Below are 27,184 nucleotides of genomic sequence, written 5' to 3'. Positions count from 1 at the left end.
ACTTTAAGGTGCTAAAATATTATAATATTATCGTGGATAAAATAATTTGATATTACTAACTGTATAGGTACTGTTATATATTGATAATTCGATACCCAGATTATTTAGGTCGCAAAACGGAAGCACATTAAATATTATCTGCTGTTGACATTTTAAAAATTAACGCCAATATTCAGATATCCATAGCTTCTTCAATTATTAACACATTAATGTAAACGACCAGTCAAAATTCAGTAAAAATTAATCTGAACACAAATCATATTTTAAAAATATAAGTTTCCATTTGAATTTTAAAAGTTAGCCCTCGAAACTGCTCATCCTAATTGATAAAAAAAAAAAATATTTAAAATCAAATTAGTAGATTCAATAAGGTTAGGTAAGGTTAGGTAATTTTCCCATAATTAAAATATATGATGTTGAAATCTTCTGTCACATGAAATTTGGAACACCATGTATATAATATATATGTATATTTTTGTGATAAATCATTATATTGTAGTTCAGTTATGATGGATTGAAATAATAAGTACAATTAATTACCTATTGCTTGACAATGTGATATAAAATACAATTTTACATTGGCGCATAGTTAGAAATACTCAATATTTTAGCCATCTCTTTTAAATTCTTGCTTGGACAACACTGCGTGGTGAGCGTTCCAGCTATTAAATAGTTCAATGAGTGATATCGTATCGGAGATATACGTAATGTGTTTCAAGAAATGTTGCATCCATATCGCGTTATGGACAACGTTTGCATCAATTTTATGAAATGGATCAGAGGTTTTTTCACTTCATATAATTGAAGAATACAATAGCACCTAACTTTTAGGGGTTAAATCATATGAACTAAAATAATTCAAAAATTAAAATGCATTAAAAAAAATAGTTTTATATCATACATTTTATACACATAGTGAAAGTTGTTTAACCAACAAAACTAAGGGTTGAAATAATAGGGGGTATGAAAAATGCTTGATTATTATAACATTTTGATATTTGAAAAATGTTAATACATTTTGAAATAATCAATGTCTTACGTTAAAATGTAATACTACTGAAATTATATTATTTCCTTTTATTACCTGTACATCTGTGTTGAAAATATGTTCTGTTATGGAAAATCCAACATACGAAAATAAAGATATAAATGGTAATGTAATTAGCAAGACACATCCATCATAAAACAATTCTTTTATTTCTTCTTTGTTTTCACTACTGAAAAACCATGCTTTAATTGATCCCAATAATGAGTATCTATAATATAGTATAATAATATAGAAATTCAGCCGTGTTATATTAATATATTAATTTTTTTTTGTGATATTAAAATAGTACAATATTGGATTTATATTTTTAAATATGATGTAGTGTGCAATTCTACTATCTGCAATTATATCATATAAGTATAATTGGACTGAGTTCACGTAAAGGCCAAAGGGGGACAAGTCAATTCTTGAAGTTTTCGGTTTATGTGTTAAAAGTGTACGAAATTTCACGCCGGATCTGATGATCACGCTGTAGTTAACGTGTGACTATTTGTTATCGAGTTAAATTCCCAAATGTGTTAAATGCCAAGTCATATTAATATTTTTCAAAATAGCTTTTGTTTACATTGTTATTTTTTATTTTCTATGGTAGTAGTACAATATATTCTAATAGAATACGAGTTACGACAGATGATTAATAATTTTTCAAGATCCTAAACAGAATCCCACACAGCAACATGTACAGATAACACAGCCCAACACATATTTTAGTGCCGGGTTTTTTAAAATGGATTTTATATGTATTTTAAGTGCTGAAATTAAATATTATGTCTATTTTTGATAATCACTTCTTGTTTGAGGGATATGGCATACCATGATTATTATAATATATGTTACTAACTAGGTACGTAAATTAGGTGAAGTATACTTCAAAATTTTAAAATAAAAAAAAAATAATTACTCATACATTTTCTAAGATTTTTCAGTAAATTTAACTAATAAAACAATTAATTTATTAGTCAAATATAAATAAAAGGAAAAATTATTTTGTTGTACTTTTAAAACTTCTTTTGATGGAAACTCTTGAATTTACTTTGTTCACATCGTTCCTTTGCAGATTTCAACAGTAATTAGCCATAATATGATTATCCCATCTGCCTCTTGGTATCGGTCTTCCATTATTTATAAGTCCTGGTTAACCTCTCACCTTGTTCCTCACTGAAATCACCAAGATTTTCAGGAAATCTGTCTAAATGGCTGTGTAACCTTTATGCTCATATTACAACCAAGATCCTTAAAGCTTTTAAGCACTGTTTCAACTAATTCAACGTAGTTTTCTGCTTTTTATTGCCCAGAAAGTTATCGACAACTAGAATAAATGCCACCCACGCTTTTCCTTCTTTCTCGTTCAAAGAGTCGACAAAATGAGAATCGTTAATAAGCTATCTAATTTGAGGTCCATCCAAAATTCCTGCTTTCAGTTTTTCAGAACTTACACCACGCATTTTTTTGTGCTATGTATGCAAAACAAGGACTATCATAATCAAGGGCTTTCGTGAAATGTTTCATCATTCCTATCTTTATATGCAGTGGCGGCAAAATTATTTTTTCTCATCCAACTAAGGGTTCACAAATAATATTACTTTCTCCACCAATCATGTTTTCTCTTGTAGGCCACTTTTTTTCTTATCCAGTGTTCTTGTTTAGCTCTACTATCCCATAACCACAAGTAACAAGAATATTTTGTGTACCCTCCTTGTTGGCCAAGAAGAAAGTTAACCATTTTCAAGTCCACACAAATGAACCACTGGCGTTCGTCAAACTTAATCTTCTCTAAAACCAAAGCTATATTATTATTCTCTTCTTTCATTTTGGTTGTGTGAGCAATGGGTATTGACCTATATCTATTGCCATTGTGTAAAAGTACACACTTCAAACTACACTTAGAACTGTCAATAAACAGTCACCCATCAATTGGGAAATATTCAGGAAGACCCATTTTTAGTAAAAGTCCATTAACATATTTACAAAACACAAGATCGTTTTCATGAGACAAAAAAGATAACAAATCCTTTTCTCTAGTATGGTAAAATGTAATTTTTGTTCCACTTTTTAATAGATTTTTATCATTTAATCTATAATCTAATAACTCAGACGCTTCTTTTGAGAGACACAGTTCTCTAATTAAGTCACTTAACTCGTTTTGATTGAAACGCTGAGGACTTGACGATGCTCCCTCATAATCACTATCACTCCCAAGGTCTGCATCAGAAACATCGAAATTGCAAAATTCATCCTCAGGGATTTCTGGAAGTTGATGGAACGTTGGAATAGGAATTTCGTCTAAGTGAGGAACAGGTCGTCTTGCAGAAGCCAAATCAGGATATTTCCACTTACTTCGGTTGTTTCGATTTATACCAGTAATATTTACAATACAAAAATAACAGTCATCAATATTTTTTATAGGTTCTCTCCAAACCATTGGGATACCAAATTTTAGACTCCTTCTCTTCCCATTAATCCATTGCCGTAAGTGCTCTGTACAAGTTTTACATACAATATGCGGAGCACAAACTTTGTCTTGATCACCAAGTCCAACACCAAAGTACACAAAATAAGCTCTTTTAAAAAATCAGAAATGGTCTTCTTGTTCTCTTTAAGAGTGTACTCAGCACACACGTAGCAAAACACATTTGGATGATTGACACGACTTCTTCGACTAGATGCCATTATTAAATTTCATTAATTGCTATACACAGAACTTAGAACAGTCGAAATAGTAAAATGAGACACTGACAAAAGAGGAAAGATGTAGAAAAACAAACGAAATACTACTTCACGTACACAGGCTACTGTAACGAGCTGTGACTTTATCTATATTTACTTATGAGTCCCTGGTAGTAATATCATAATAATAATGCTGAAGAGCAGCGGCGTAGTGCTAATAATAGTAATAATAGTAATAATTCATATGACACTATATATTTCACTACTCATATAAATATTCTTTTAAGTAGGTCACGCAGGAATTGTGTGTTTTATGTAAACGGAGATCGTGTTATAATGTTTTGTGTAAGGGACATCCGGTTAAGTGTCGCGTGTAGCCACACGCCACGATCACACGCACCATATATGACCATGGGAGTTACGTAACATAGATATGACCACTGGAGTAGGGACTAGGGATTTCTCTACAAGAGGACTCGTAGACCGTACGATAGTCAGACGAACTTACCAACAACTAGCGACTGGAAGCTGAACACACTAGAAGTCACATTTCGTTATTACCATTAAATAAATTAATTGAACTTAGTCATTTTTTCAATATTATTAATTATTGGACTTGTAATAAATAAAATATTATTCAAAAAACATCAAGTGTTGATTATTCCATTCAACTTCTTGACAATCCTAGAAGGGCTCGTTACACTACACACAGATTAAAATTAAATTAAAAGCGATTAAATTGATTCGCTCACGTTTCGTTTATCACCTACGTTTAATATATATCAATCTATTTTTATATATTTTATAACGTATTGAAAATATATAGTCAACAGTTTATCTTTGCGATAACGAAAAACAGATAGAAACGGTGTGTATATAAATATTTGGAAAACACAGTTTAATTTTAGAGTTCAATCGCGACCAAACGTGCTAAAATTAAGCCGGAGCGATTTATCGCGTACACTCGCGACAGAACGCGTCTATGTATTTCCGTTTGAATATAAACATCAAAATACCCACGTTCTATTTGGTGCGATTATTTATTTATTTATGAGTGTAACCAGCTTTAGTCCAATACTTACTATACCCACTTGCAAAGATATATTTAGTCATCACAAATATCAATAAATAGAACTGATTGAAAAAAACTAATTACGTAATTGAAATCAGCACACCAAACATAGTCTTAATCAGTAAAAAAATTACAGACAACAAAATAAATATGTTTGTTTGTTGGGATGTGTAATAAATAGTTTTTCCATTTACCAACTTCATTAATAATTATTATATTTTATGGAGTTGTGTATTTAAAATTCCTAAAAAATTATAAAGTTTTATGAATAAACTTTTATTTTTAAAAATTATACCCATTTACTTATGATTTATTATATGACTTAACTGTATTTTTAAATAAAAATATTTATATTATGTTTTATTGTACAATGTTTTTAAGAATAGGTGAATCAAAGTAATCCATCCTATGTTATAGATAAAACTAATGAAGTTGATTCATATAATAGTGTATGTTATACTAATAATTATTAAAATATTTAAATACCTTCATGACTTTAGATTAAATAATAAATATTGTTTTAATTGTTATATTAAATTTAGGGTATAGACAAGTCAAATAGTGAAGTGAACATTAATGGTGAATATTTTACAATAGTATTTGGTAATCAGTCCAAAGTTATTCTACATGAGATAAACATTTTAATAATATATCTTATAGTTAAAAACATTAATTGATTACAGTCAATGTTTAATGTATATTATATGTAGTTTTTAGATATACTCGTAATAATATAATTTATACTTCTATATCATCGTTTATTCACTATTTTTCTAAATTTTTTTTAAATTTTATCATAAATTTATTTTTTATTTTCTTTATTTAAATATCTTTTATATCATTAATAGTAAAAATATCTATTTTACATTTAAATATATACATTAAAATTATACATTTTTCAGGAGTATTATTTTTAATCTATCAATTGAATATTTTTTAAATAATATTCAGCATTTTTTAATAAAATATTAACTATCAACTCTAAAAAATTGGTGAATTATTTAATTACAATAAACAAAAGATCATCAATATAATTATTATTTAAATACTATTAAGCCAATACGATGACAACTAATATTTTGTTAAATTTCTGATCCATAAAAATAAGTTATCTTTGTTGAAAAACATTATATATAGTTAAATTTACTATTTAGGTATAAACAGATTAAAGATAATAGACACACCTATGTACTTTCACAAATTTATTTTATTATTAGTGGTTATTTGTTTTATATAGTTTATTATTTTTTTTCTGTTTATTTGATATTTATGCATCTATTGTATTTGTCTTTATTTATAGATTCTGAACGAAGTGATGAATGTATTGATTTTACAATGATGTGTTTTTTTTTTTTTTGTGTGTGTCTGTGTACAGCATAACTCGTCGAAATAATGCTTCAATTTCAAACTTTGGGGGTGTTTTCCGATTTAAAAGTGAATATCCTTGATGCATTATACAGGTTAAAAATAAACATTTTCTAACAGTTTTCAAAAAAATCGATTTTTTTATATGGTTGTAATTCAACAACTAATCACTGTATATACTTGAAATTTTCAACAAATGTTTATGTTAGTGTTATCTATAAAAAGTTTAATTTTCAAAAATGTTGACTTTATTTGAGTTATTTATAGACCACTGAAATTTTCGATTTTTCTGAAAATTTTTTTTTTTGAAGTGACGATAAAAAAATTTTGGATGATCAAAAAAACTTGAAAGTTTAATATAAGGTTCCTTATGAGTTGTTCTTATTGTAGCTAAAAAAAATTAAAAATCGTTAGTCACAATTTTTTTTTTATAACCGTTTATACTTCAAATTTTTACGAAATCTGTCGAAAACGCGAAAATTTGCAAGTAATTTTGAAGTTGAAAAATCATAAAATATTTTTTGTTTATAACTAAGGATTAAAAATACAACACTGAGTTTTCCTTCAAGTAGCTATAGAGGAAACTCGAAGCATCATTATAGGAAAAATGTTATGTGCGTATGAGTTTTAAATTTTTATGAAATCACGTATAATGATAACGATATAATGATTTATCATCAAACCAGGTATATGTATATTGTATATCTATGATAATATAAGGTATTATGAATTATGATAACTACATGTAATGTTTTTGGAAAAATTGACTAACCTTATGCAAAATGCGTCCTAATTAAAAAATAAAATATTTGTTTCAAAATAGAATATATGACAATATTTAAATATAATATATCCTAGACTGACAAATCATCTCCGTTCAGAATCGTTTTTCGTATACAATGATACCTACCGTTGCATTCAAATTTAACCTACCCTAGTCAGAGTAACCCCCTAATGTACAGTAGAGTGACATCCACTTACTCTCTTTTTTATCATTGAGTTTATATGAAGTTTATATACTTCAATGAAAGACAAAATTTTAACTGTATAATAATTATGAATTTTATATTTTCTATAAACCCATTATAAATAAACCTGATGTATCTCTATAGTTATTGTTGTGGTAATACTGTGACGTTACAATATACACCATTTTAATTATTTTTTATACAAGATACAGGATATATGATAAACTACACATGTCTTTCTAGTATTAATGTATATTAAAATTATTATGCTTAAGTTAAATGAATTGTTTGTCTAATTATTTTATATAAAATAGTTTATGATAAATAAATAAATGGCTAATTTGTTAAAAATCTTAAACAGTTATAGGATAATAATATTATTACAATTTTTTTTTCTGTATTAGATTGATGGTATCAACAAATGGAACTGCTTTGAGAATAATATATGAGTTACAAAGCCAATTATTAATAGGTACCTGGTGAAAGTTATAAAAGCCCCAATACATCAGATAAATAAGCAGGGCCATAATTTCGCACGGACAAAATAGTCATTTGTCCTGGGTCCAATGTCGCCAATGGGCCCACCGGTGACTAACACTAACTATGTAATATAATACATATTATGGCCCAATTTTTTTATTTTGTCCTGGTCCATATATTTGGTAAATCAGGCTCTGTAAATAAGTATGAATCACGGGCACCGCCGGAACAAGCATCGGGACGAGCGGGGCACGCATAGACATATTAATAAATGGACTTCGCTTTCCTCACCCTTCGACAATCAGAATCTAAAATGTACATTGTGTGAGAGAGATGGATATAGTTAGGGGCAATCATGAAAGAAATAATATTATATTTCATTTATGCCATGAAATTATTGTAATTTATAGATTGTAGTAGGTATTACTGATAATAATTGTTGATATTTGATACAGTGGTCAATGAAATGTATTCAATATATTATCACAGATGTTATATTATTAAAATTTGATGGACCCATTGATCACCAATATTCCCTTTAGATATGCTAAATTAATATCATAGTTAAGTAATATTATATATAAAGAGTACATAAATCATAAATTATTTAACTGATAATATAATATCTGATATCTACTCATCCATGCATTTTAATACCTTGATCTTTAATGGTAGTTTTACAACCTTTAATAGAATAAGTCTTCATTTTAAGGTGATATTGTAGTTTAAAATGTTATAATATACAATAAATATATCTAATGTAAATAAATAAATTATAAATGAAAAAACTTGTTGAATTAGTCGAAGCCTGAAGTGTCAATTAGTTATGCTTGAGTTGGATGCAGGACGTTGCAAATTGCAATCGGTTGCAGTAATCACTGATCACGGCTATATATAATATACCTAGATAGTGTTATTTTTAATCTCGATAGTGATATAATGGTTTATAATACCATGGTAATATCATATACCTTATATTATGGTAATACCATAATATAAGTGTTAAATTATTTCCTCCATGATTGCCCCCAACTGTTTTTATCTCTCTCATTCAATATCGGTTTCATGCATTGACCTATTATAGGTCAATGGTTTCATAATTTCTCTCTCTAAGCGCAGTCCATTTATTTATATTTAAATGCGGGCACATACCTCGGGCTTCGCGATTTTGGGGCCCCGTTATTTATAATGCTCCCACTTGAATGAAATCAAAAATAAAGTTAATTTTTGATCATGTGTCTAAATATTACCCAACACACACTCACAACATATTACCCTAAATACTCAAGTACCACAATAAATTTAAGTTGATTTCTACCAGATTATTTTCGTTAAATAGGTTTAAAATATAATGTTTTAGTATTTTGAATGAAATAGTGTTACCATAAGTACAACCATACATTTTTAATGAGATAAAGTCAATGAAAATTGAGTATAAAAACCATAAAAACTTTATATTTAAATAATTTAAGTAATATTTGTTATATCAATTCTCTACTTAATACGTAATGAATCTTTGTAGATTAATTACATTTATTTAATTTTCCTAATATCTAATTTTAAAGGCTATTGAAGTATATATGAAAATATCAAGTATTTTTCAAAAATGTATTTCATAATATTTACATATGTGGTATATTTTAGCATACTTTTATTGCACATTTTTAATAAAAAAAAATATGGATATTTGCATATACATCATAGCCCTTCTTATTATACTGATAAGATAATAATACTATCACTACTGATTAATAGTTCTTTGTAACTTTCTTGTGCAGATGTTCATATATTATAATTATATGAATAATGGACATTTAGCTATCAGTAAAATAATTGCATTATTTTTATATTTTTAGTTATTTATTTAATCTACTATGGACTGTCACGATTGTGATAAATTTCATTTCTATTCTCCCGAGCACCAAAAAAAAAAAAAAAAAAAAATGTAAAAACAAAAAAAAAATGCATAAAAAACATGTCAATGTCGCGATTTCTTCAATTACCACGGTCTAGTAGTACTTCTAATTCTAATAATGAACAAATATCAAATAAATAAGACTAATCTAAACCACAAACCATTAGGTATAGAAAATGTTTTTAATGTAAATGTAGATATTGTTTTACCACCTTCGAGTGAAAAAAGTTAAGAGTCAATATCGCATAATTTAAATCCAACAACTATTTTAAATCCTTTTAAAATCATCGACTTAACAGATCCTTATAACTGGCCAGATTGTATAAGTACAATAATATAATAATATAGTATAAGAGTTGATTTAGTCAAACTTGGACCAAAAAGAAAAATTAATATAAAATATCCTATTAGTTTAATTGATAAAACGGAAAGACAATTTTCCAATAGTTTCTATTCTAGGAAATTAACTAATGGTGAGTTTAGTGATCGTCAGAGGCTAGTATATAGTGTTTCGTGTGATCGCGCCTATTTTTTTTGTTGTTAACTTTTTCCTAATCGTGAAATGCATCTACATATTAGTTCTTTGGTTACTGTTGGTTTAAGGGACTGGAAACATAAACATACTAAAGATTGAAATCGCATGAAATTTCACAAACACACATAAAAGTTGCAATTGATTGGTCAGAATTGAGGCTAAAATTAGGAAAATTAGAGACCATTGATAAGGCCCATCAGATAATCATACAAAAAAAAAAAAATCATTGGATAGAAGACTTAAATCGTATTATAGCGGAAATAAATTTTTTGACTAAGCATAATGACGTATTTAGATGTTCCACGGACGTTCTTTACCAACCTAATAATGGAAAATTTTTAGGTCTGATAGAAATGTTTGCCAAATTTGACCCTTTCATTTGTGAACATTTGAAAAGAATAATAAATCATAAAATTCATACTCATTATCTAGGGTATGATATACAAAATGAGTTAATTGAGATAATGGCCAACGAAAAAAAAATTTAAAAAAGGCGGGTAAGTCGTGATGTCGCTCTGCTGTACAGTAGGTTACAAGTGGGTTACTGTAATGGATGGAATTAAATTTGAATCCAATGATATAATATCATTGTATACCAAAAACGATTCTGAGCGAAGACGGTTTATCTGTCAAGAATATATTATAGATTATTAAAAATTTTCAAATCTTAGATTTAAAAAGAAAATTTTTATGAATTTCTAGTTTAAAATAATTTGCGCATTTTCGTGATTTTCGTGATTTTTACACATGTTGTCAAAATTCAAACTTTGAATGCTTGTAAAAAAAATTGTAACTACGCATTTCTTTTATTTTTCAATTGCTATTGTAAAAATATTATAGGAGCCATGTATTAAATTTTTAAATCTTAGATATAAAAGAAAATTTTTTATGAATTTCTAGCACAAAATAATTTATGGATTTTCGTGATTTTTACATAATATGTTGTCAAAACTCAAACTTTGAATGCTTAAAAAAAAAATTGTGACTATGTATTCCTTTTATTTTGCAACTGCTATTGTAAAAATATATTAGGACCTTGTATTAAATTTTCAAATCTTAGAATTAAAAAGAAAAACTTTTATGAATTTCTATCTAAGATAATTTTAACATTGCCGTAATTTTTACGTATTAAGTTAAAATTTGAACTTTAAATGCTTATAAAAAAAAATTGTGACTAAGCATTTCTTTTATTTTTCAATTTCTATTGTAAAAATATATGATGAGCCTTTTGTTTTAACGTTACATCAAAAATCAAAATCGGTTTTGTCGAAAAATGAGTGTGCGTAAAATTTCCCGTGTTTGCCTTAATTTTTAGTTTATTTTTCTCGATTATTTAGAAAAGTATTGAGAATTTTTTTACTTTTAACCTCACAAAGTACCAACTAGATTCACTTTCTGATCGAACGAGGTACTGAAGTCAAAAATCGAAGCATTTTTACTGCCCCAAAGCCAGACATAAGTCGCCAATAGCAACTTTCTTTAGTTATAAGAATATTGTAGATATATGTTTAAACGATGAAATTACAAATCCTACAATTAAAGAATTCCTCATAGATTTTATAAATATTTATTATTCTACTAAAGTAGTCAGAACCAAGTGGGAGAGTCACTGCTCAAGTGTTGAAACCAGGGGCGGAGTGACCCATCTGGAAATCTGGAATTTTCCAGATGGGCCGGTACTCGCGGATATCAGATGGGCTGGACCTGCCACAACAATTGAAAAAAAAATATTCAAACATCAAATAATAATATTTGTAATTTGTATAATTAGTGCTCAATTGTTCAAAATTTAAAATAATTTTGAATGACCCTTATTACAAATAAATCTTATTATACATAATCTGAAAGTATTACGTGATGACGTTAATATATCAATTTAATATTAATATGATATTATATGAATTATACTAATAAGAGTAATACCAACATTAGAACATTATATATTATTAAATATCGAATGACGATAATAATATTATTGTCAAGCAAGTATTTCCACTTCCTCGTACACACGACTGCACGAACTGTTCTTATCTATCGCATCAGTTTTAAATTCTAATTATAGAATTGAATAGTATATTTTGTAAGTCGTAACTGTGTACAATGTACATTAGTACATTATAACAATATCAGTTGTTACAATAATATAAACTAATTTAGAAAAAACTAAAAACAGAATTATCACAATATTCTAAATGATTAAAACCGCTGTTTTCGCCCGTTTTTCCTTATTAGTCGTTTTGGTTTTTTCTCTACAAAACGATTTAGGGTCAAATGGGGTAATTGTAAATCGGGGCATTTGTAAATAATAATCATAAAAAATTAACCAATCATTTTTAATGTATTTCATATTAATAACATGAAGGTATGAACGTCAAAGTATAATATTTGGGGCTAATGTAAATTTGTGTGTATTGGGTCTATCAAAACGTTAAATAAAAGGTAGTACAGGTTGTTTACATATGCCCCAGATCCAGATTCTATTTCACTCTTATAACGTGAAATCATTGTTTACATTTACCCCAAATAAATGGGGCAAATGTAAATGAATGGGGCATATGTAAATTATTTTTTTTTCTTAAGTGATTTAATATTCTGGTCTTGTGTAGGAAATTTTATAAGCCTAGGATATGTTTATGAATGGTTTTGATGAGAAAGAAAATGTATTGTTAATTATAATTTAGAAAATAAAAAAAATATTAAAAAGTAACAAAATTTATTTACAATTACCCCATTTGACTCTACCTTTTTACAATTTAATTTTCTCATCATGAACAATTCACTCACGTTGGAAAAAAGAAAAGGAGGAGCAGAAAAATAACGTGATAAAAAAAAAAAATTACTTCTCAAGTCTGCTCAAGATTGCACAAAGATTATTTCGTTATTTCGTACAGCCGGACCAGCCGGTAAGTACCTAGTTAATATTTTTCTAATGGTTAAATATTTAGTATTAATAAAACTGACACTGAACTGCTTACTGATTCATATACAACACTTGAGGGTAAATTATTACTTTAAAAAAAACTGTTAAGGGCTCGTGTAAGTTTTGTTTTTATTATTAATCAAGCTGCAGGCAATAATACAGTAGAATCAAATGAAAAATGTGTTAAAACTGATGCTGTCGATACTGACTTGCCTACTTGTTCATATACAGTACTTGAAGGTAAATTATTGTTTTTAATAAAAATTGTCTAGTGCTTATATAAATTTAGTTTTTATTTAAAATAGATCAAGCTGCAGGCAATAATACAGTAGAATCAAATGTAAGACATGTAAAAAACTGTAGTATTTGTTGTTATAATGCATTAATTAAGTACAATCTTTACTCGAATGCTTACTCTACATTATCTATTGCTTATCAATATTTACTAACTTTGCCAGTAACACGAGTGGCCTGTGAACGGTCATTTTCTACATTAAAATATTTAAAAAACAGGTTGAGAAATTCAATGACAACCGAACATTTGGGGTCATTCATGTTGATGGTGATTGAAAAACAAATTCTGTATAGTTTAGATAATGATATTATAATAAATAAAGTTGGTGAAAAATCAAAACTACTTTCTAAATTACTCACATAAGTTATATATAGGTATATTAAAAATTAAAATACCCTTAATCATATTTGTATGTATATCATATTTTTTATGTATTTGTAATTATTTAATGAAAATATTAAAACAAAATGTGTATACTGTATTTGTTATTTTTATTTAGTTATTTGATAGATCAGTAATATTTTTTTTTCAAGTCTATCGGTAGGTTAGCCCCTGAAACAATCAGCCGATGAGCTAATGGGCAGGTAAAATATTATTTCCAGACCCGAAATTAGTTCCCACTCCGCCCCTGGTTGAAACGATTAGGTTTTAGGTTAAGGAAATCATAGATGCTTTTGACGAAATTAATGAATCAACTATTAACTTAGCCATGATATAGTGAAACGAATTCATTATCTACAGAAATGTGTACTAATGATTTTTTAATTAGTTTTTGTATTTGGTATAGCGTTTTGAATGAAGTAAATATTGTTAGTAAATCACTTCAAAATCCACAAATTAATTTAGATACATCTACAAAGTTACTTAAAGCTCTCCAAATATTTTTAACCGAGTACAGGAATAATGGTTTTGATGCGACCAAAAAAGATGCAAGCGATTTAGCAAACAAGTTAAAAATTGAATCAGTCTTTAAAATACATCGATAAAGAAAAACAATGTTTGAATACGAAGGAGCCGATGACGTCATACAAAACCTAGCAGATGTATTTAATTGCAATTACTTCTTGGTTATAGTATAATATGGTGCAATAAATTCAATAACAAAGTGATTCGATCAAACCAATACATTTAATGAAGTTTTTGGATTTTTGTATGATGTTAAGAAACTTTGTCATGTTCCCGATTTAGAAATTTTATGCAAAGATTTGGAAATGCGTTTGTCAGAGAATGACATAAAAGATTTAAATAGTTATGATTTATATGAAGAAATATTAATTTTCCGCCATTTGATTGATAAAAATACTACACCACTTCAAGTACTATCTGAAATTAAAAAATGTACACATTTCCCAACTTGAATATTGCACTTCGAATTATGTTAATAATTTCGATTACGTCCGCTGGAGCAGATTGAACATTCTCTAAATTAAAAATTATTAAAACATATTTACGAAGTACCATGTCACAACAAAGACTTACTAGACTTGCTACAATTTGTATACAAAAAGAACTTTCAGAACAACTAGATTATGAAGATATTATAAGTAACTTTGAATCCAAAAAAGCTAGAAAAATTAAAGAATTATAATTTATAATTGACAATATTTTACTTTAACAATATATTATTATGTATTTAAAATATTATAAAATAGCTGAACCCGTGCACTTCGTAGCCCGTTAAAAATCCTACATCTTATATGGTTCATACTGTGTGTTAAATTAATTTCATGTGATGATTCTCGCAGTATATTTTTATACATAATGATAGATAGTGGTTATAAAATATTATAATCATACAGCGATATTCAATTTCGTACATCATTATGTAATTTTCTTCGTTTTATCAATATAATTTTAACAATTTAAACATTAAATTGAATGATATTTAAGCATAAGTATCACTCTCTAACTTAACCTATATTCTGCCCATATGTCTAATAAAATTATGTACCAAATTTTGTCACAATCGGTCCAGCTGTTTAAGAATGTATATAGGACAAACATATATATATATATATATAATATAATTTATGTATATGATGTCTGTTTATCCTTTATTTAAATGCTTTATTATAAATACATAATTTTTACGTTTTTCCAATAATCACGCTTGGATAAATAGTGCAATTATAATTATATCAAATTTCGTCGCAATCGGTCCACCAATTGGAATTGAAATGCATAAAGGATTAACAGATAGAAATCCATTTTTATTTATTTTATTTCTATATGAATTTCTCATTAAACATACTAACGATTGTGATTTATTAATTAGATTAATTAAATAGAACACTTTAAATTATTCTTTACTTTAATTAGGCAATGGTGTAAATCAAAATATTACAGCCCTAATGTGATAAAATTTAAATCAAATTTATAATTAACTTGTGCTTTTTTCTTTTGTTTGTTTTTTGGTTATTATGATACCTTCTTATAATATTTCATTTTATTTTTACTTAGTCTGAATTAAGTTTTATTTTCACTGTAGTACTTTATGGTACACATTATTTTTTATTTAATTATTTGAGGTTATTTGATTATTTGATATTATTTGATGCGTGGTATCAAAAGGTATTCTCCTTTATACTTTCCTTTCAATATGACTACTTCTATTACGTTAGTCGGTATTTTTTTTTTATTGCTTATAGTGTTCCGTTACAAAGTTGTGGTTGGTTAATATTTCGCAACATTATAAATACAGATCCAACCTTTAATTGAAGGTTGTGAGGCGGCAATCCAGGAAAATCAATTGAATTTAAAAATTCCGGTGGATATTTCACAACATCATCTTCATTAGTTACCGTATCAAATTATTTATAAGTCCTCATCTCGTCAGGAATTTCATCTTGAATTTTAAAATTTAATTAATTTACATCAGTGTTTTTGGGAGCCAGTGTAGCTCATTCGCTCAACCAATCATGTAAGCAGTAATTTTGAGTAACATTTGTAATCACTTTTTGAATGAGTTCAGCTTTTGATTGTGTTAATTGATATAAACTTTTAGGAAAGGTGATACAGCCAGTCATTACATATATAGAAAAATTGCCATTACCAATATCAATGAGTTGTTTAGATAATATATGTCTATAGATTGATAATTTTTCTACATGAAACGCATATTCTTGCTTAAATGTAATATCTAGCGATGTTTCCACAATTGGAGAACTTTAAACACGCATTCAGTTCATCAGCTCTCATTGAATGTGGAACCACTGGCAATGTTTGGTGAAAATCACTTGATAGTAAAATCATTGCGCCATCAAATTTGTTTTGGTTGTTTCGTAGATTTTTTAAGGTTCTATCTAAAGCCTCTAAAGATATTTTATGCACCATCGTACATTCGTCCCACACCATTGGCTTAAATTGTTGCAAAACATTTGCCATTGCCGAATTTTTGGAAATGTTGCAAGTTAGATTTTCGTTGCTCTGTATATTCAATGGAAATTTTAGAGCTGAATGGGATCTGTTGTTCGATTGCCTTCAAACAAATTTGCTGCAATGCCTGATGATTGACAAAGCAAGGTTTAGAACAATTTAATTTTTTGAACGAATTGTCGCCAATATTAAAGTAATTAAAAATTTTTTCCTGTACCACCAGGAGCGTATAAGAAGTAAATCCCTCCATTGCCAGTAATTAATTAATTAATTAGAATCCTTGAATTTCGGGTTCTTCTGACTAAATTTGCCCGCCGCCTTATAGGTGGCATATTTAATAAGTCACAAACACATAACACTTTTTATAGATGAATTTATAGACCAAATGTCAAATAAGTGGTTTTGTGCTTGCGTTATGACAACTTTCGTTATTAGCAACTTTTATTTATTTTATATATCATAATCTATAAATTTAAATATACATAATTATCACTAATTGTAACCGTCACTAAAGCAACCATTTATAAATAAACAAACATTTCCATCCTAAAAATAAGTTCAGCTGCTCTCGAGAGCACTGTTTTGTTTAAATGGTTGCCATTGACTATCAAAAAATATTATTATTATTTAGCTCATTTTTTGCTGGACTGATGGCGCCATTGTCAATTCATCACCGCCTCGCCCCATATTCCTCTAACCTAGTAACTTTCTCAAATTTTTCATCCGTAAGAATCTTCTCCTGGCAATTACAAAACCAACAAAAAAAGAATAAGCCAAATAGGCCCAGCCGTTCTCAATTGATGAATTGTTATACATTTTTTTGAACTTCTTTTATAAATTAAAGTTATTACTTAGTACTTATCTATGAGTTATTATAAATTTATTTAGTAAAAATAATTATAAATAATATTTGTATTTTGAGTTTTTATAATAATGATAAAGATGATAAGTTTATATTTTATGCAAATAATATTATAATACATTTATTAAATTTATTAATTGTTTTGATTTTATTTACATATCTAACTATTGTACAATAATTCTTTGTTTTTAAATCGATGGACAAAATTATTTTTTGAATTAAATCTATAATTAATTTAGAATGGGGATGTAATGTATAAGATAGGAATGAGGACCCCATATTTTTATTTTCCCCGGACCCGCAAAACGTTGCGCCGATACTGATCCCGGGTTTCCAAAACATAATAATTTATCGGGACATGAAGTAGATTAATTATGAGAAGATTGATGTTAATTTCAATGGAATTAAAATTAGAGTTAGTGTTTAAGGTAACTCAGTCAATTATCGAAAATATAAAAATGTAAAAGAAATTCTGATAAATGATATACTACTAACAAACGAAAAATAGTTAAAGATCTTCTGAGACATTACTTAGATATCGAGCCAAATGCAACACTAAAATAGATAATGATTTACGTGAAAAGTTATTTGCTTGTTATTGCCAATGAACAATTTTAATAGAAGAATTGCAAATATTTCTAGTTGTATGCATTTTACGGATACTAAAACTTCAAGAAAGCGGAGAAATACACCAGAAAAACAAAATAAAACATTTTAGAGAAACTAAAAAAATTGTTAGCAATGTGTGTATGCAAAAATTATATTCTAACAATAAATAAAACTAAACCAAATAAAAGGAATAAAGTAAGTCCAGCCAATAAAATAACGTCTGATGATATAACATTGATAAACAACATTTAAATAGCTTTCCAACTTACGAAAGCCACTATTGCCGAAAAGAGACGAGAAAATAATACATACCACCTTAATTCACTCTACACGTTGCTTATAATGAATATATTAAAACAGTTGAAATTCCAGTTAGTAGATTTATGAAAAATATTATGGAATATCTAGATTAAAAATAAAAAGTCCAAAAAAAAAAAAGACCTGCGCACAATGTGACAGACTATATATGCAAATATCAGATAGTTTCCTGTAAAGTTAATAAGAAAACTGAGTTAATTCTTCGTTACTTGTCGCGTATGGAATGTGATCCAGACCATGCAAAGATTGAGAAAACAAGTAAAAGGTACTCCTTCCATAAATCATCCTAATAACTGGAAAAAATGATTCTTTGGGAAGGAAAAATACATTTAATGTAAAATACATAAACCTAAATGATTTTTACGATTTCAACAATTTACTTAAAACCAAATATATGAGATGTAAAAAAACAATATGACTGGAGAAAAATTTTAGTTTGGAAAGGTAAAATGGCTTAGATATGTGAAACAAGAAAATAATATTGTTTCTTATAAAACAACACTTAAAGAAAATAATGAGGTTTTAACTTGATCTATCTCATAAAAAAATATTGCATAATGATCTATCTATGGCCTACCACGAAGAGTTACCAATAATAACCAGGTCTCGTAAGTTTATGCCCTAATAAATGCCTAAATGAATATGCATTTGTGTACTCCAAATTGGCAAAATCTACATAGAAATCAATGGCGGATCCAAGAGGGGGTCTTGAGGCTTTCCCCCCCCCCCCCCACCACACAGACCAGACCACTACAACTGTATTTTTACTTATATAAATATTTTAAATTGTGGTAATAACGCATTATAATTGATTACATAATATCTATTTTGGAAACCACTGGCCGTTATTGGAATGAAAACAGATAAAATTACTATTTTTAGAACTTATTTCGTTGTGTTCGAGATTCGACGAAAAACACGTTATCGAATATCGGGTATTCGGGACTCGGGTTATTATTTTCGCGACCGTGTCACTGTGAACAGCCCGAACGCGTTTCATTAAATATCAAAATCATATTGACATTTTGTGTTTTTACTTTTTAATTATGGATTTAATTACCAGAGTGAAACAAAAACTTATCAATTACACCTTCAGACCTGAAATTAATGTAAGTATCTACATTTATTTATTTAAAATATTTTGTTCAAGTGTTTGATCTAATTATTTAAAATATTATGCATAACATAATTTTCAATCGAATTTACTTATTGAAAGTATTTTATATTTTAGGTGTCGAATAATACTAATAATGCAGTTATGTATGACCGAGAAATTAGGGAAACTGTCTCAACAACCATTTCAATTAAAGACAATGTATGTATGTATATTCTATATAATATAATTACATAGATATTATATCATTATTGACATTTTTAAATATGAACCTATATTATTTATTTAACTGCTATAGAATTTGATATCAAATCAGATTGACGTAATTTGCTTTTGTTTTTCAACAAATTAAAAACATCATGTTGGTTAGGTAACGTAATTCGAATTGGTCGACATTGATTTGAGACCTTACCCAGGCGCAGTAAGTTAACTGGAATAACATCAGTGTCAATATGACGAAACACTTCGAGTATAGATTGCATTATCATTCGAATTGGAATCAGAAGACAGCTCAGGCACATTAAAGAAAATTAAATTTTGAAAATAATTGTACGTAATACCAACGGACGATGCTGATGCGACGAACGCTCGTATCGAACTGAATACGTATAGAGTATGAATACAATTTAGTTGCTGCTGAGGCCAAGTACCATAACCATTGTTATAATTATTTTTTGAGGCCTTCTGTAGGAGATAAAATTAGTCGTCCTGAAGATAATAATAGTTATTGTTTTTGTCAATGGAAGAAATATACGCATATCTTGAAAATAATGACGATTGTCAGTTTTCACAAGAATTAAAAAGTATTTGCAAAAATAAGGTTACAGATGATAAAACAATTATAAAAAAGTTGAATTTAAAATTATTATAACTGAAAAACATGACAGTGTACATCGGAAAAGTCTGTAAAATATAATAGATGAAGTTGTAATCCCAAGGAAGTTAATAGGTTTAACCAAAATGTGTATGGAGAATTCACAATATCAAATAAGAGTAGATAGTACATTGTCAGAAGCATTTGAAGTAAATACTAGCCTAAAACAAGGAGATGCATTGTCTCCAATGTTATTTAATTTAGCGCTGGAGAAAACAATTAGAGAAATGCAGAAGGAGCCAACAGGTATAACAATAGGGGAGCGAAAAATTCAGGTGCTTGGGTTTGCGGACGATTTAAACATTTTGGGAAAGTTGTTAAACGACACCAAAAGAGCAGCCAAGTCTTGGAACAAGCAGCCCGTAAAATAGGATTAAAAAATAATGGGGAAAAAACGAAGAGAATGAAATTATTAGAGAATGAAGAGAATACGGGCGATGATGATGAAGCCGTAGTGTTTGAAAAAGTTAACGAGTTCCAGTATTTAGGAGTCATGCTGAGTGTCAAATATGATTGGTCAAGAGAGATCGGAATAAGAATAACAAAGGCTGAAAGGGCAGCATTCGAACTAAGTAAGTTTCTGAAATCCAAATTATTCTCAAAGAAAACAAAGGCAAGGTTGTACACGGCTATAATAAAGCCCACGTTAACCTATGGATGCGAAACCTGGACAACCACTAGTAACACAGAAAGGAGATTAAGGACATTTGAAAATAAAATATGGAGAATAATTTGTGGTCCTGTCTATGATAACAAAACAGGTGTGTGGAAAAGAAAATTCAATCGGGAATTACAGGATGAGTTAGAACTGTCACCAGTCACTAGTTTCATTAGTGGCCAGCGAATACAAGGGCTTGGTCACGTAATGCGCAAAAGTGAGGAAGAGACGGTTAGAGCGGTGCTGGAATGGAGGCCTACGGGAAAGAGGCCTCGAGGACGGCCTAGAAAAAGATGGTTGGATACAGTAGAAGAAGACCTCAAGAAAATAGGGGTACGAGAGTGGAGGACATCAGTTAATAACAGAAAAGAATGGAGGCAGATCGTGATGGCGGTAAAATCTCTTAATTTTTGGATATAAACAACAGATAAACTCCTTTTAAAAATAATATTCCGGGTATCGGTTTTGTAATTTTTATGGGTTTATGTGTAAATATATAGGTACCTATATATATATATTTTTTTTTTTGTAGGTAATGATTGGTATAGGGCATTCATACAAAGATATCCATTCAATCCATCCATTCATAGCAGTTCAAAGATTATTTTAATGGTGATGAAACTGGATTCTCACTATATCCTAAAACCAAAACAATTATAACTCCAAAAGGAGCCAAAGATATTTATGAAGTAGCAGTAAGTAATTCTAAAGAAAATCTTACAGTTATTTTCACATTTAATGCTGCTGGTGGTATGTGCCATCCGATGGTAATTTATAAATATCAGAGAATCCGACAAGATATTGTAAATTCAGTTCCTCCCAATTGGGGAATAAGTCATTCCGAATCAGGTTGGATGAAATCTGAAGTTTTTTTTGAATTCATTGTGAATATATTTAAAGCTTTTGTAGTTGAAAAGGAGATACAATTTCCTATAATTTTATTTGTTGATGGCCATAAAAGCTATATTACTTATCAATAAGCGAATTATGTTCCAGTTTAAAAATTATGCTAATAGCATTGTATCCAAACTCTACCAGAATTTTACAGCCAGCAGATGTGACTGCATTTCGAACACTTAAATCTAGTTGGAAAAAAGGTGTGATTGAGTGGAGAAAAGACAATAATATAAGTACAGCTGTAACTAAAAAAAATTGGCCCCTATATTAAAAAAGATAACTGATGAAATTGTTAAAACAGGAACTTTAATTAATGGTTTTAAATCTTGTGGATTGTTCCCTTGGCTCTTGGAATCCTAATTCTATTGATTTTAAAAACTGCCTTGATGCTTTAATTGTTACTTAAAAAAAAAAAAAACTGAATTAGTCAAAGAAAATTATTAATACTCAATATCAATGTCCTCTTACTCTTGAACAATTTTGTAATATTGTAAGTCCTGAATGTATTAAAAAGTTTGAAAATTTTAATGATATTGTTAAATTTACTGTTATTAGTGAAGAATAAAATTTCATGCATTATATAAATTGAATTAATTACTTAAATCTAATGGTAAAAATATATTAAATAGTGGTGTGTAGTATATTTCAGAGGCTGGTGCGATTTTATAGAAGAACAAAATGAAGTAACTATAATTGATGACAGTTTTATTGATAGTACTAAAGTTTTTCAAGATTTAATAGAGTAAAATAAAATGGATTTGTGTGTAGAAGTCAATAAAGAAAAAACAGATATTAATGAAATAGAAAATACAAGAAAACAGGATGAAATTGAAATTTGAATAGAGGAGAATGTAAGTTACACCCAGACATATAAATGGATATACTTTTCAAATCTCTCCATTAGAATCATGTCTTGTGTGGACTGTTATTCCAGTAAGGAAAGGTAAACGTAATATTGAAAGAGTACCATGTTGGATCATCTAAAATGTGGAAAAGTATAAACCAGTCTAAAAAAGATAAAAAGAAACAAATTGAGCTTGAAAAATAAAATTGGAAAAAAACAGAATCAATAATAGGTTAGTTAAACTGAATTCGGTCAATGATAAAAAATTAAAAACTGTTACTAAATCAAAGGTTTTGAGAAATATATTTAAAAAAGATATTGTATTTAAGAAAAAAAACTATCTGAAACTAACTAGTGTTGTGTTGGCTGAAAGTTTATGTAATGGTATAGCAACTGATATTGTTAAGAAATAGATAATGATATTCAAAACACATATGTAACCGCAGGACTTTGTTTTGGTTGTGGAAAAAATTTATATGGGATGTTGAAAGGGGTTGATTGTGCCTTGTGTTCACATATGCATCATTTGAAGTGTTTAACCACAGATGAATTCTGTGACATGGGTGAAAATAAACCTATTTACCAATTTGTAAAATATGCCAAAAAGACTTAAATATAAGTTAGGTACCTATAATACCTATTTTGATCTTAAATTTGTATTTATTAACTAAAACCTAAAGATTATAATGGTCTTTTTATAAAAAGTAAAAATATTAAGATAATTAATTTTATTTAAAAACTGATTGTTTTTATTTTTTTGTTTTTTTTATTAATTTCAATACCTACATTATTATTTGTTATGGTTATATCTTAAAGAGAATTTATTGATGTGATGTTAATCAAATTTCTAATTTTTATAAAATAGTAAATTTTTAAGTTTATGAATTGTGATAAAAATCCATTTAAAAACTGATTGTTTTGTTTTTTTTTTTATTTATTATTAATTCCTTTACCTACATTATTACTTATGGTTTTAAGTAGGTATTGACCAAAAGTAAAATAGGTGTTTTCTTAATTTTTATATAGTCTTTAAATACATTATACGTTTAATAGTCGTTTGCACCAATACTACTTAAAAATTAAGGGTAGCTTAAGATTTGCTTAAAATTTAAGATTGTTGCACCATCATTTTATGTCAACTTAAATTTTCTTAAGTGAGGTTTAAACTAAACCAACGTTCAACTGTGTCTTAATTATATTAAACATTACTTTAGTAAAAAATTGTTTAGTTATATAATATGTTTTATTTTGTTCTAGAAATCAATCAATTGCCCCAGTAAATCAAATCTTATGTTTTTTAAGATTTTGTGCTATTAATAAATATTAATTAATATGTGCATTTAATAAGTATTGCAGATTTTATGGGATGTCATCTATCTACAGTATCTACAGTATAGTCTATAGAGTTGCAAGAGTAATTTCTATTCGGTAAATTTTATTTTTAGTTACTTTACGAGTATTTTTTATTTTGATTATCATAAAATTTTTTTTATGATTGCATTTCACGGATTACAGTAGAATTTGAATTGAAATCATTTGTTATTGATTTCCATGCATCTTCTTTTTGCTTCCACGAAACTGCATCGGTCATTTTGCTCTCTATTATGTGTTTGTATTTGTGACAAATGTTTACAAGCCGCAATTTCTCATCAGGGGAATAATTTTATTCGTGGTATGTATTTTTAAAACATTCACTGTCACATAAATCATAATATATATATATATATATTTAAAAATTAAACGTATGGCAAATTATTTCGAGCAATTGGAAATTAGTTATTATTTTACTTTCGTGCTGTACACAGGCATCATGAATTTTATTTTGTGTATTTTGGTTTTTTTTTCTTGTGTTTTTGTTCAAATGACTATAGCATTCGTCTAATTGCAAAGACCTCAAAACACTCCAGAAACTTGGATTAGCCGATCCAACCAATTTATTGAACGAACTGTTCCATCTTTCACTAAAATTATTTGTCCTGTGTGAGTTCTTAATTGTTTGGTGTCTCACATTCCAAATTTCAAGAGGGAATCTTGGTGCACCATTCTTTCCGTTAATATATGTTGATTCAAAATAAAATATTAATGGAAATAGTTCTGGAGTAAAAGTTAAATACATATTAACTATTTCATTAGGTATTTCTTCAACTGGTAAAAACGCTAAAGATGTTATCATTTTACATTGTTTTGCAATTTGTTCGTTATCTTTATACATTTTGGATAATCCTAAGTTAATATTTTAATACTTTTAATGCTGTGGCCTGTGACACCAAACACATGTTTCATACTAATCGCGATCATGATTCGCAATCTAAAGTTTTGAGCAATTTAATTTTATCTCATCTTTTAAGATATATTTTCCGGTTTATTTATACCGTACAAAACGTCCGCGATCGAATTTTACCAATTTATCATCACCGTACAAAGTGTCCGCGATCGATTTTTACCAAATTATTTTCACCGTACAAAGTTTCCGCGATATGCAACTTAAACAATAGATAGTACAAACTGTCCGTTTACCGGTAATCCGAACGGGCTTGAGAATTATCTTATCGTCATAATATGTACATACATATGTATGTATTTATAAATATTTCTGGGAATAAAATTTTTCAATTATGTAGGACAAGGCATACTAATCCATAGTGGGAACCAATGTACAAAAAAAACATTAATTAATATTTTAAATAGTAAAGTTCATAATTATATTAATATTTTTATGTATTCATTGTCTGTTGAAATGACGAGTTTTTACACGATTAATAAAAATAAAAATAAAATTGATGTTTTTTTTAAAGCCATAGGTAATCCGAAAGACCCCTTTCCACAGTCTAGTTCAGATTATCGAGGGTATTACCACCTATAAAGAAAACTTGACTCAAGTTGGTAGTTAGTAAGACTAAATTCATAACAGCTTAACTCTTATATCTTTATACATTTTGTTGAAATTTTGTAAATGTTTGTTTTTTGTTGTTTAAATTGTTAGAATACCACAAATAAAGAAATATCATATATTATATATCATATATATAGTCATTATATTAAAATATTAAAGATGACGATAGTAACAAGTCATAATATAAGAAACGGAATAAGTCATAAAATTGAAACAAATTATTTGAGTTTCTAGAAATAATTTCAAAATATGTATAGTATAATTAAATATATAAATCATAAAACTGACTTTTTATTTCCTGAAAAGCAGCGGTTTTTGATTTGAACCCTTAACATGAACTTCGTCCAATTGTGCATCATAATCGATATATAGGTTTTAATTTTATACATAAATTATCATTACTTTGTAACCCGTCTGATTTTATATACAAATGTACAAATCTCACAAACACTAGAGCTGGCTTGTAGGAGCCATTTTTCCAAACATGTTCTATGAACCTTGGATATACTTCCCCGACAAAAGCAAGGGGAAATGCATTTATTTATTTCATCAAAATCGGATTGTAAACATATTCTACAAACACTCGGTGCTGCTAAATACATAGGAAAAGTAAGCACTTAAATTAAATAATAATTTTACTCATGTATAAATTTACTTGGAATCTCAGAGTCATTGAGTTTAGATGATGTAGATATCGATTTATCTGGTGTTGATTTATTATCCAGGGCTTCACTAAGAAGTTGTTCATTTATCGGTGAATTTAATTCGTTTTGTCTCGCATTAGAATACGATTCTTGATTTACTATATCGAGGGTATCTGAAAATTTCTGAAGAATATAAATATGTATAATTAAACATACAAAAAAAACATGATTAATACCTGGGATTAAAATATGTACCATGGCTTCTGTCATTTTATGCTCAAATTTTTAATACTATTTTATAAATTTTTAACTGATTAACTTAATCACGATTTATTTATTTACTTCAACCTAAAACTGTAATTATTGTCATAGAATCTTTATAATGTGTTTTTTATTTTATTTGTTACTATGGAATAAAAAAATGAATAAATAAAGAGTCAATTATTTTATTTATGATCCTCCTTTAAGAAAAAAACAAATTCTGTTTATAATTATAAAATAGGAATTAGAATATTAGTAGAGAAGAACAATGTTCATTCTGGCGCAGTTGGATTTTTTAAGCAGGAAAAAAAACATATTTCAACACTTTTTATGTCTAATTTAAAGCAATTATTTGTATACTTTTTTTATTCAATTGCGTGTACTCACCAAAAGCAACTGGCGCAACTGCGACATGTATGATTAAATTGACGTGTTTTACAGGTCGCAACAAGACTGAAAAACAACTCAAAGGTTTGGAAACTATTATTGAGCAACTCGAATTGTCTCTCTGTCTAGTTGCTAGTGTGAATAGTTGTGATTTTATGAATATTTCAATTATTTGATTATTAC

The 27,184-nt window shown here is 27.9% G+C and overlaps 1 protein-coding gene across 1 annotated transcript in view; it reads right to left on the bottom strand.

The window, feature by feature from the left end:
- LOC107171115 (E3 ubiquitin-protein ligase MARCHF3-like) overlaps positions 1-26,623 on the bottom strand; it is a 38,328-nt gene extending 11,705 nt beyond the window's left edge. Inside the window, exons 1-4 of the mRNA XM_089215557.1 lie at positions 26,590-26,623; positions 26,365-26,526; positions 26,112-26,301; positions 1,085-1,256 (exon numbers count right to left, since the gene is read on the bottom strand). Of these exons, the coding sequence (XP_089071683.1) occupies positions 1,085-1,256; positions 26,112-26,301; positions 26,365-26,526; positions 26,590-26,623 (558 nt within the window). The remainder of the gene's footprint in view (positions 1-1,084; positions 1,257-26,111; positions 26,302-26,364; positions 26,527-26,589) is intronic.
- Positions 26,624-27,184: the final 561 nt, after the last annotated feature.

The sequence above is a fragment of the Diuraphis noxia genome, unplaced genomic scaffold (genome assembly GCF_037042655.1).
Source record: "Diuraphis noxia isolate RWA-SAM2 unplaced genomic scaffold, SU_Dnox_SAM2 contig0001, whole genome shotgun sequence".
NCBI classification, from domain to species: domain Eukaryota; kingdom Metazoa; phylum Arthropoda; class Insecta; order Hemiptera; family Aphididae; genus Diuraphis; species Diuraphis noxia.
The sequence above is the reverse complement of the archived record's forward strand: the minus strand, read 5'-3'. Positions and strand labels throughout refer to the sequence as shown.